The sequence below is a fragment of the Cryptotermes secundus genome, unplaced genomic scaffold (genome assembly GCF_002891405.2).
Source record: "Cryptotermes secundus unplaced genomic scaffold, Csec_1.0 scaffold442, whole genome shotgun sequence".
Lineage (NCBI taxonomy): Eukaryota > Metazoa > Arthropoda > Insecta > Blattodea > Kalotermitidae > Cryptotermes > Cryptotermes secundus.
In genome coordinates, this window is record NW_019718275.1 from 271,502 (window position 1) to 283,866 (window position 12,365).

A 12,365-nucleotide genomic window follows, 5' to 3' on the forward strand; every position below is an offset into this window, starting at 1 on the left:
GTTCACGAGTTTTCAAAATGAATTATAAGAAATTTCAAGCGTTCTTTACAACGTAAAAGGAGCACTTCGTATGGAGGTCATGTCTGTGTATTTTTTACCTAGACGTAGGCTTTCTTAAATTTCAAAATGGGAGATGTTCATGAAAGGTTGTTAAGGCAATTCTGATTTCCAGTTCTACTGAATCATAATACGGCTCAGTTTACGTAAGAGTACAAATGAACTCTTCCATATGTGTAATGAAGTTTTTCACAGATATTATTAAATTATGACATACAGCTGCCGCCAAACATTGTTGTGCAATTTCGATTTTCATATACATTAATCTATAATAATGCATACTTTACAGAAGACCATAAAGGGAATTTCCTCTGTATTCCACAAACATTTTTCACAGATTTTGTTTAAGTTCTGTATTGCCCCTGTTCCAAGTGTGTTTATTTAATGTAAGTCATTATCAGCCAATTTAGAATTTCAGCCATATTTACACAAACAGAAGTTCATGTAGGAGCAGAAATAGATTTCCATATATTTCAGAAACGGTTTAACAGTTACTGTTGGAATTTGATATGTGAGATTTCTCAATAAAAAATGTTGAGCATTTCCTATGTTCAGTCTTACTGATCCATAATAACGCCTACTTCATATGAGTATATTAGTCCTGCATTCATTGTTACTTTATGAAATATTTTACTGATGTTTTATAGATGTGTAATATTATTAATCATTCCTAATATTATCACTGCACACTATATACTTTTAAATATAAATCATAGATTTCACCATTCAGAAAACTTACCAGCTGCTTTTATGTCATACAGAGAGTGACTTGATTCCTGGAATTGGCACCTTTATAGCGTGCCTTGTACTACGACTTGAGATTGGGATTCTGGTGGGCATTGGCATCAACATTTTGTTCATATTATATCACGCTGCTCGTCCAAAGATAGCCATTGAAAATCAAGTGGTAAGCATTATTATTAGCACAAATTATTTGTACTACTCATTAATAAATTATCGTCTGAATTAAGGGCTGAATGTTCTGATGGCTTATTGTCATAGAATATATCTACAAATGGCTACATTTACATACAGAAAAGAAACTACTAGAGTATGTGTGCATGAATGAACCACAATTTATGCAGTTTAACTTTACCACCTTCATGTTTATACACTTGGTCGTCGACTTACGACCACAAAAAAATAAAAAATTAAAGCTGATTAAAATGTAACAGTTTTTAAAAATAAATTATAAAAATGATAAAAAGATTAGAAAGGTTAAACAATACTGTTAATAAATATATGGCCGACATATGACCAGATCGACTTACGGCCTGTCAGTCAGAATGGAAGTCGGTCGTAAGTCGACGACCAAGTGTACAAGATTTAAAAGAAAGATCTTCTATATCTTTTGTTTTAAAGTTACCGTGCTATGTATATTCTTCATAGAACTAAACTTATGTACCTAGAAGATGAATATTAAATCTGCTAGTTGCTGAATACTAAGAGAGGAGAAAAGATGGAAATTACTAGTCACAAGTCTGTACCTGTAATTTTGGAACAAAGTAATAATGAATATACTTTCTAATTCCAGACAACGGAAGGGGTTGAATATCTATTACTCACTCCAGATCGCTGTCTCATCTTTCCTTCTGTCGACTATGTGCGTAACCTGGTGACCAAACACAGTATTAAGCAAGCAATTCCTGTAGTTATTGACTGCTCACATATCTATGGAGCTGATTTCACTGCTGCAAAGGTACCCATTATTTCTTAATATATATCAATATATATTGAACATATTTAAGTAATCATGCATACCAATTGATGACCAAGTCAATTGATTTTCTTAATCATATCAAGTTGCACATGTCACTACTCAGAAATAACTATAGCTATTAAAGTCACTACTCTCAACCAAATGCAGCCACAATTACTAATAATTAAATTACAAACCATTCATGCAATCACCGATAAAGAAATTCTGATACATAAAGCTAGCATGCTTATCATAGTCTGTTAAATAATACTGAAATCTAATGACATATTACGCTTCTATATACACTTTGTACTTTAAACATATGGCTGGAAACTTGGTTTATCAAATGGCCTTTATGATGATATTTCTAGAGTACTGAATATTACTTTGATAACCATAATACTGTAACTTTGTTCTTTGATTTATCTGTATCTTATAATTCAGCAGGTCAGTCCAGTAGTAATTCTCTAGACTTGTATTCACGAGATACTCAGTTTGAATCTCAGCCATGACACCAGCTATCCTGGTTGAGGCTCTTCATGGTTTTCCTCAAACTCTTGAGGCAAATTCCAGAATTGTACCTTGATTAGGGTACAACAACCTCCTTCCAAATCCTTTCCAATTCATCATCAGCTAACCTATCATACAATGTTATACAATCTTGTTGCTGACAGCCTTGTTAAACAACTGACTTAATAAAGCCTGAATTTCCCCATAAGCAAAGCTTGGATAATGTCTTGGAATTGTCTATATTTACTACATCATTATATATGAATATCTGATTACATTTTGTTTTTTGCAGGTGGTAGAGTGTCTAACACAAGACTTTTCATCACGCAAGCAACCATTGTTCTTTTACAACCTTAAACCCAGCGTGGTTGCTGTATTTAATGGGTTACAGCCAAAAGATTTTGTTGTCTACCACTCAGAAGAAGAGCTTGATAATCTTATCAGAGGTGGGTGCACAGTGCATTGTTTTTAACAAAAATGTGGGCAGAGATCTTCACTATGCCAATTCATTCAATAAAAATAAACTGTCTCTCTTCACAGTGTGCATCCTATTGTGTGTCATAAACATATTTGATTAAGTTTAGCCATCATCGCAACAAATGATTTATAATCGATCAGTATTTTACAGGTCAAAATTTATTTCCTGCTACATATTTCGGTCCTCATTGGACCATCATCAGGCAGTAATAATGAATATGTCTATGGTCACTGAACTCCTAATGTGGCTCCATACTTGGTGCAATATGTCATACTCATAATACAGACTGCGTCTCAAATTACAATATAAGTACTAAAATTAAATATAGTAAAAGTATACCTAGGAATATATTAAAAATATATATTGTATATTGGCTTTATATTAAAGTAAATAAGATGCATGAAAATTATATATATCCAATTTCAAGTTTAAAATGCCCAAAGTTACGTTGTTATATTGCATGGATCCATGTTGTTAAGTGTCCACATTGTGAAAAGTCATAGTGCCCAGGGGTATGAATGATATGAAAGTGTATTATGGAAGCTATTGTGAGGGGCTGTTGTGTATACTGCTATGTACACATGTTCACAGATATAAAGCCATGCGATATTTGTGGTCGTTAATTATTCATATGTTCTTCCTTGTATGGTCCTTATATGTACAATATGTCATCGGTCTTTGCTCAATGTGGACCCCACTCCTATACATAATTTTGCTTTCTTGCATTGTGTGGTTTGTTGCTTACCATATTCACAGCATTAACAGTTTTTGTGCCTCATGCATAGTGTGGGGTTTTATGTCTTTGTTCTTCGTCATTACTCCGATGACAACCCACTTCTTCGGAACAGTTTGTTGGTCCTGAAAAGGACCGTGGTTGCTGAGATATTTGATCGGTGAGGTAGCACGGCGCGCGCCGGTAGGGAGAGAGGTTAGTTGCGGTGGTTTGACTGGCCACAGCGCGGCCGTTGCTGGAGGTTGCTTGATCGCCGTGCGGCAGGTGAGTTGAAGTTGCGTGGTCGCGCAGCGCGGTCGCAGGACTGATGAGGCAGTGGCTACGCCAGATGCCCAGTGGGTCGGACAGGGACATGACCACTGGCGAGTCCAGGTGAGGTGCCCCAGTGCGTCGGGTATGAGAGCCGGAGGGCCGACGCAGTCATGCCTGGTGCAGCCTGCCGATGCCTCCAAAGACCGAGCGCTGGCAACAAAGTGTGCTGGCTGATGTAGATTGATCAAAGACTGAAGTTTGACTGATGCTGCAGGTTTTGGCTGCTCCTTTTTATACACTGCTCGGTGGGTGGAGCGAAACTTGAAATTGAGGAGGAAGAATTTGCAGGGCACTGATTGACTAGCGCGCGTGATGATGTAGATGTGGGGCTAGCAGCGAGCGCAGTATAAATGCGAACGTTTGGAACAATTTGATTGGTTAGCGCGCGTGATGGTGAAAAGTGATGTGAAGGGTGTGCGTTGCAGAAAATGCGTGATAATGTGGGATGTTCCCACAGTACTGCTATGTACACATGTTCACAGATATAAAGCCATGCGATATTTGTGGTCGTTAATTATTTGTATGTTCTTCCCTGTATGGGCCTTATATGTACAATATGTCATCGATCTTTGCTCAATGTGGACTCCACTCCTATACATAATTTTGCTTTCTTGCATTGTGTGGTTTGTTGCTTACCATATTCACAGCATTAATAGTTTTTGTGCCTCATGCATAGAAACAACTTTACTTTCTATCCTTTGGCTTCTATGACAGACAAGTTCTCCAGCTTTCACATACTGATAGGATCTTTTGTATCATGTATAAATTAGAAAGCAAATGATAGCAGTACTGGAATGATAATAGTAATTCTGTGATTTTCTTCAACAGCACACAAGAAGCTTACCGAAGAGCATCGGATCCGAAGTGACATCAGCATAGTAACTACTGGGTAATAAACACAAAGAAATATTGTTCCTCTGGCAGTAAATGTCCTAAGGAACAAAGAACAGGAACATGACCTAAATGGTGCAATCATCATCATGGGAACTATGACAAACTGATGAAGATTCAATCATCATTATCCTATTGTATTTGCAGAAACAGAGATGGGCTAGTTCAAAAGGGGAATAAAAACTTCCTAAAAACTGTGTTTTTCACATAAAGGATTCCAAGAGATCATCTCATTGTAGTGACCAGAATCTTGTGGGTGGAATACAATCAGTAACATATTCACACCGAGTGAAGAGAAGGGTATGCAAGCCATGATGAGGAACTTGGATACTTTCACAGGCTGGACCAGAGAAAGTAAAAGTCTGAAACAAATAATATTAGTGGCTTAGCATATCCCTTAATACTTAGTTTCCAAGTTCTTGAGATACAAAGTTACTATATAGGTAAATCGGTTTTGTTTTTAGGGCTACAGGCTCTGTAGTTTGCTCACTCCAATCACAGACACATACAGACTACTACTTTTCAACTACAATGGAAGAGGTACACTAAAAACTTAACCAGCATGCAAATACAGAAGCAAAAATTAATGGATATGACAAAAAAATTCTATTGAACTGATGTTATGGTTAAATGCAATTTAATCCAATTATTTAACTGATGGTGAATTTCCAGTTTATAAAACACAGAATAAAGTAATATATTTTCATGAGCCTTACTTCTTTATAAAAAGAAGAATAAGAATAATAGGTTCTAAACAGTGCAGAGGAATTTCATAGTGATCACTGCATTTGTGTGTCTGGTTATTTATATGCTATCCGTATTTTAAGTTCTGTATCATTTATCAAAATTATTCAGAATTGCCCAGTCGATACATCTATAGTTTAAAATTTATGAATCCCATCTGAAGAGGGGAGGTACAAATAGGAGAGAGATGTGCTATTTGTCCCACAATCAAAACAATGAGTCAGCAGTGAGGCTACCTGAATTATCAGAATTAATTCTTTTGGGGAGGGAGTAAACAGAATGAATGATGAATGGTAAAGCTTCCCCTGCACTTAGTTAAGTACCAACATCATCTGTGGAAAAGTGGAGACATAGTTTTCAACAGTCTTAAGCTTGGCATCTGATGGAGCTGAGTGGTCATTTTTGTGTTCTGTCCACTTTTCCTCCATGGAACAGCCCCTGGTATCATTGAAGTAGGAGCCTGGGGAACTACAGAGCCAACCTGGGCACTGTGGAAAAGAGTAACCTCACACTGCCAATTTACCTGATGATAAAGTTAGAGGCATGAGTCTATAGTCACCTGGGACCATGTAGCATTTGTGAATTCCACTCTCATAAATTTCTATGGTAACTTCTTCTTCTTCTATGGCACAACAGCCCGATGTCGGGCCTTGGCCTCCCTTATCAAGCCCCTCCATTCTTCTCTGTCCTGCGCTGCTCTCTTCCAGTTCCTTATACCCCTTAACTTCTTTGCATCTTCTTCCGCCGCATCAATCCTGCCCAGCCCATTGCAATCTTTTAAGCTTTATCGTCACCGAGATTTNGTCGCCTATTGAACTATATATTTTCTTTGGGATACGCTCCTTATCCATTCTCTGTACATGCCCAGCCCATTGCAATCTTTTAAGCTTTATCGTCACCGAGATTTCTGGCTCCTTATATAATTTGTATAACTCTCTATTACTCGTATATCTTATTCTCCATATCCCATTCTCTCTTATTGGTCCATAAATTCGTCTTGGGATTTTCCTCTCGAATAAATTGATGACTGATTCCTCTTTCTTGTTTAGCATCCAAACCTCACATCCATAATAAAGCACCGGTCGTATCATTGTTTTATATATATTTTGTTTTAATCGCTCGATGTATATCCTTTGATCTAAAAACTGATAGTAACGAGAAATATGCATTATTCGCCAGTTTTATTCTTCTTGTTATTTCATGATTTTCCTCTCCATCTTTGTGTTCTATGGTAACTACAGTGTATCATTTTTACAGTTTCAATAGTTATTAACATAACCTTCGATTTATACATTAATGAGGCTTCTATACCTTGTCATATCTGCATTCTTGTATAATGAGCAGCAGCCCAGTCATTGGAGAATGGTGTCCTTTGCCCAAGACCAAAAATGGGGAAAGCAAACAGTACTGGTTATGAAGAACTTTTGAAATATATTTATTTATTCATAATTTCATATTAGGTTATTATACTGAGGCCAGGTGGTGAATTCAGAGCAGCATACCGGAGGGGGAAGCATAACAGCTTCACAGAGATGTGGAAGGAAAGAGCATTGTATGTTTAGTATTCTTTTTCTGTAAGTCTTACATTTTTGATGTAATTGATCAGATCGGACACTACGTGCACATTTCAAAATTCATATATTTAACCACCATGGCATCCTGATCATCTGAAACTTGGCTTATCCTTGTTTTTTGAATTTGTGCATTTTCTCCTCTCCATTATCAGGGACAATAGGAAGTACATGCAATTTTAAAGATGATATAGGGGCATCATAAATGGGGTCCGGGGGATAAGCAATAACCCAGATATTGCCTACTTCTGTACATGCAGCATACTCGTACTATACCTAGACTTCTTCCACATCCATAAAATGCATATTATATATCTACCTATCCATCCATGAATTCACTCACTCAGCTTTTGAACATTAATTTTGCTTTTTGAGGATGTCTTTATTATTAGTGTCTAATTTGGGGAGCACAAAATCCTACATTTTGTAAACAATTTCAAAACGTTTTAATATTCCATATTAAATGTATCCAAGAACACCCAAGATGCTGTCTACTAATGTTTTCAGTCTGTATTCATCCTTCAAACAGATCACCTGGTTGAATACCATTCAGTAATACAGTGAAAATTGTTAAGGTCTTTTGAAAACCTGTTGAACTCACTTTTGTACTAGTGAATTCTAAAGGGTTCTGATGGTGGTGTAAAACTCGCAGAATTACTGGGTTTTTCGATTTTTTCAAACATCCAGTATTCTAGAGAACAGAGAACACGATGTTTGTGATTAGCTCTTTCTAAGAGGCCCAACTGAGTAAATGTCTTCCCCTTCCTTCACCTGAGGATGGAAACAGATCCAGTTTCTGAAATGTCATGTTTTCTCTTCTCTAGAATACCGAATAATGGAAAAATTCACTTTTGTTCTGCCTAACAAAAATTAGGTAGTTACTCAAGAGATCATATAAATCAGTGCAGAGTGTGACTTTGTTTAGAAGAGTTAACCATGCAACACTCTATGCTCTGTAATCATGCAAGCAATGTGTTAACATTTCTTGTTTGGCTAACATGATAGCTTGGAATGTCATGCACTCCATCCTCCCCTCAAGTCTATGTACTGCAATTAATCTCTTCTAATTGCACCTGTTCTCACAGGCAACTAGGGTAAGCCTGAAGGACCTCACTAATACTACCTATGTTAGGCTGGCTGGAGATGGCAGATGGCACTATCTGATGGAGTACCACTGAACCATGAAAGTAACACTTTTTAGTTTAATCCTCAAAGTGTTAGCTGGGCTAACACAGTTAACATGAATGCTCTGCCACTAACATAAATATTTATTTTTAAGTCCAAACAATAAGACTGTTAGTATATGAGAAGATATTTAAATTGTATACAGTAGAAAAAATCCATAAATTTATGTTTATACTGTATCTATTAGGAGTTTGAGTCTGATTAGAATTAATGTTGCTAAGCTGCAAAGAGTACAAAATATTGGACCATATGCTTCCTTTAGGCATGTATGGACTAGAATATTAAGATATGTTGCAGATGTACACTGCATATTAAATTAAATGGAAAAATTTATCATCTTTTGACTATATGATACTGCTGACCATAGGCATGCTTAAATGGAGTCGAGATAGCAACTGAATTTTACTGAAGTGAGCTAATTTTATGCTCTTCAACGATCTTGCTTACAAGGAACGATATAGTAAGACAAGTGAAATGTCAGCTTTTCAGCTGCTATCTCTACATTCCTGTGTGCTGGTTAGCTGAGAACTATGGAATGATATTGACTGTGTATGTGTCCTATAACACTTCTTTTAAATCCTTTAGACCTTTTATATGTTTCTCATTACTGTAAAATTCTTGTAACACTTTCAGCGGATTGGTGCCATAAGCAATAAGCAGTAATGCAAATACAATGGAGAGCTGAAAGACATCATATAGTGCTGCATTTTGTTTGCAGAAAACTTAATAAAATATACATGTCTTAAATTGTTGGTATACTGTGAGCTGTTCACATTTATATGTTTACAATTACATGATAAAATAAAAAAAAAAATTCACTAAGTGTACTTATTAATTTCTGAAAGAAAATGGAACCTTTCTTTTTTCTCTGACAGGTATAGATACCAGAATATTATGTCAGGTATTATCTTGTCTTCCTTCAAGATCACAGCCAGCCATAGTAATTAAAGAGGATATTAACTGTAAATTAATTCTGCAAAAATTATACTTTCACTCGTTCATTTTTGAGATTTTGAGGTTATTGCTCCCATCTTTCTTAGCATCCTCAAATTAGGCAGTGTACACTGTCTTTTTTCACCTCAGACACAGACAAATTACTTTCAGTGAACTGGTCAATATTATGATTTCCTGTCACATCAATGGGAAATTAAATATGACAATGGAAAAGATTTGAAAAGGAATCAAATTGTGACCCTTCAGTATTAAGTGATAATCCATATTTTAGAGAAAATATTTTGGAAAAACGTTCAGAGGAGTTGAAAGAGAACAACCAACATTATGAACTTTTAAAGCAGCTACATCTCTTTCGGAAATCTAGTGACCTATGCATGCAAATTTCACTTCATTAAGAAAAAGTAATATTTCATGGAGGTGGGATCTTTACATTATGAGATTCCATTCATTTACAGTAAACAGTACAAAATTTATATGATGGTAACTTAAAATATGACAAGTGAATATGGGCATTCAATAACAGCCTAAGATGTAATAGAGTACAAATAATGAAAGCATAAAAAAGATAGTGAACTGAACACACAATTGATTACCTGAAATTTATGTTCAGAATATATATGTACGCATTATAAACTAATACAACTTTCAATTTTGAATTGCTGAAATAATGAACATCTCTGAATATAACCTAAACTTCTTGTACAGTTCTTGTTTCTTCAGTATTTAGAAACTTCTGTATTGTCTGCTCTTTGGTCAGTACAATTTATAGTAATTACATGAATTATATTGTCATGTGATAAGTGATTATAGATAGGGTTTGGATTGGTAGCTGGAATTAATGAACACTTAGACAACTCATGACTGCACTTACAGGTCACTATCACACACAGACTAGTGTTTCCAGTCATGGTCTTCACTGCTCTGCTTTGTATTGTCTTCCAACAGTAGATGTGCCTTTATTGCCGTCACAATATGGTAAATAAACTTAGAACAACGGGACTTTTAATAGACAAGGAAACAAAACATAAGCATTGAGTCCTTACTGAGGAGAAGTTAACTGACATAGGGGCCACATTTGAAAATACATTTAGAAAATCACTGAAATGTCTAGCTCAAGAGACTGGAGTGTCAGAGTCTAGTGCAAGAACAGCAACACAATTGCTGAAGCTTAGACCCTATAAAACAAAAGTAATCCATGATTTACAGCCGCATGATTCAGCTAGAAGGGGTCTTTTTTGCTCCATCCAGTGAAGTTTGGTGTCTGGTGTGCTGTAAACGCAAGGATTGTTGGACCTGTGTTTTTTAATGAAACAATGAATTGTGAAAGATATTTACAGGTCATTCTCGGACAGATCTTTTCAGAGTTAACAAAAGAAGAAAGGCTCTATGGCTGGTTTCAGCAAGTCTCAGCTACAGCCCATACTGCGCTTATGTCTCTGTAGTCTTTATCCAGTGTCTTCGGGGAGAGAATTATCGCCAGCACGTTCACTTAATCTTAGTCCTTCCGATTTTATCATCTGGGATTGTTTGAAGGACAAAGTTTACAGCAGTAACCCTCAAACAGAAGAGGAACTGAAAGAAAACGTTCTTAGGGAAATTTCAAATATTCCTGCAGAGCGTCTTCAGAAGGTAAATCAGCACCTCTTCCACCAGTTTGAGGAAATGTCTATGTGTAGAGGGCAGCATATTCAACACATCCTGTGATCTGTGAGCATAGGTAAGAACTTTCCTTCATTCCAAATGTTATCGGCATGCTGAGTCATCAGTGAAATTCGGGTGTGCGTCATGGCAGGCAATGCACTGTCACAGTGAAGCACAGAGCCGTGAACATGTCAAATTTATTAAAAAAACCTTAAATAAATAAATAAATAAAATGGTCCACAATTCAAGAAAACACCACTCGAGCTACAGAAGCTTCTGTTCATCACTTATGCACAAACTGCAACTTATGCGAAAAGGATTGACAAGAATGACTAATAGATGCTTCTAACTCCACTTCTGCCCATACTACTGTTTTCAAGCACAGAAATTTATTATTTAAAACTAGCTGCAAGGATCCAGACCTTGCCTGACTTAAGTTAGCAGTCTTCATTGTGGTTGAACACAGCACACTCAGAAGGTAATCTTATGTGAACATTTCCTTGGTGTCCCATATAATAATTGGTAACACATTAGATTCCTACAGAAATGCCCTTGCAAATCATGTTATTCAAAATATCTATAGCTTACCTGTGAAAATCTATGTTAATTTGTTTTCATTGACTGAAGTTGAGGCCAAAAATAAAGAAAACAGTGTATGAAGGAAAAAGTAGCCAGGAATATAAGAATACAGCACAAAGTTGTCACAATATTATTAAGTACTGAAGTCCAAGCTAATAAACTGTGGAGTAGTAACTTAAATTCTAGCTCACTGTATACTGTTTCAGATGGAAATAAATTATATTATTACAGGCTGAAATCTGTCTGATTTTTAAATACGTTAAATGTAAAAGGGAAAGCTGTCACAGTAACAGGCCATAGAGGCCCACAGGGCTGAGAGATATCAAAGCTCCCACACTTTCACGATAAACGGCTCACAGATGGCAGTGAGGTTGTCAGCCTTACATGCCGGCCACCCTTTACCCCCCAGAAAATTCCTGGTACTCATTTCTTTTAGAGGCTGAGTCAACCCCAGGGCCATAGTGCGGCTGGAAGGGTTAGTTTACTGAAAAATCCAGTGACCTCATCTGGAATGCAATCCATAACTTTACAGTAGCCAGGATAGTGCAGTCAGTATAGTAACTGACTATGTGCTGGACAGTCAAGGGATTTGAGTTCAAGTCCCGGTACAGGCAAGATTTTTCTTTTCTCCATATCATCCAGAGTAATTCTGGGGACCACCCCGCTTCCTATACAAGGGTACCCGTGGCCCTTTCCCTGCGGTTAAAGCGACCGGGGCGTGAAACTGAACACTCACCTCTAACTAGTGCCGAGGTCAAGAATACATGTATCTAAATATCCACTCCCTCATACATCTTCATGGTGTAATGTTTAATTAGTTAAGCACAGGGACAACTTTATCTTTCCACAGTACATTTACAGATCGAAATATTAAGGTTGTTACTATAGTTAATTTTCTGTATCTTTAATATTAAATTATTCTTTTGAACAGTACTAAATTATATGTATTTTTAGAACAAGTTTCATATCTACTTACTCAAAAGTTTTCCCTGACTGAAATAAATTAATCAG

At 36.5% G+C, this 12,365-nt stretch overlaps 1 protein-coding gene across 2 annotated transcripts in view; it reads left to right on the forward strand.

Moving 5' to 3' along the window:
* LOC111875332 (sodium-independent sulfate anion transporter) overlaps window positions 1-6,095 on the forward strand; it is a 50,680-nt gene extending 44,585 nt beyond the window's left edge. For both annotated transcript variants that reach the window (XM_033755801.1, XM_023871494.2), the window contains exons 10-13: window positions 819-964; window positions 1,592-1,756; window positions 2,559-2,712; window positions 4,618-6,095. In XM_033755801.1, the coding sequence (XP_033611692.1) occupies window positions 819-964; window positions 1,592-1,756; window positions 2,559-2,712; window positions 4,618-4,682 (530 nt within the window). In that variant the 3' untranslated portion in view covers window positions 4,683-6,095. The remainder of the gene's footprint in view (window positions 1-818; window positions 965-1,591; window positions 1,757-2,558; window positions 2,713-4,617) is intronic.
* Window positions 6,096-12,365: the final 6,270 nt, after the last annotated feature.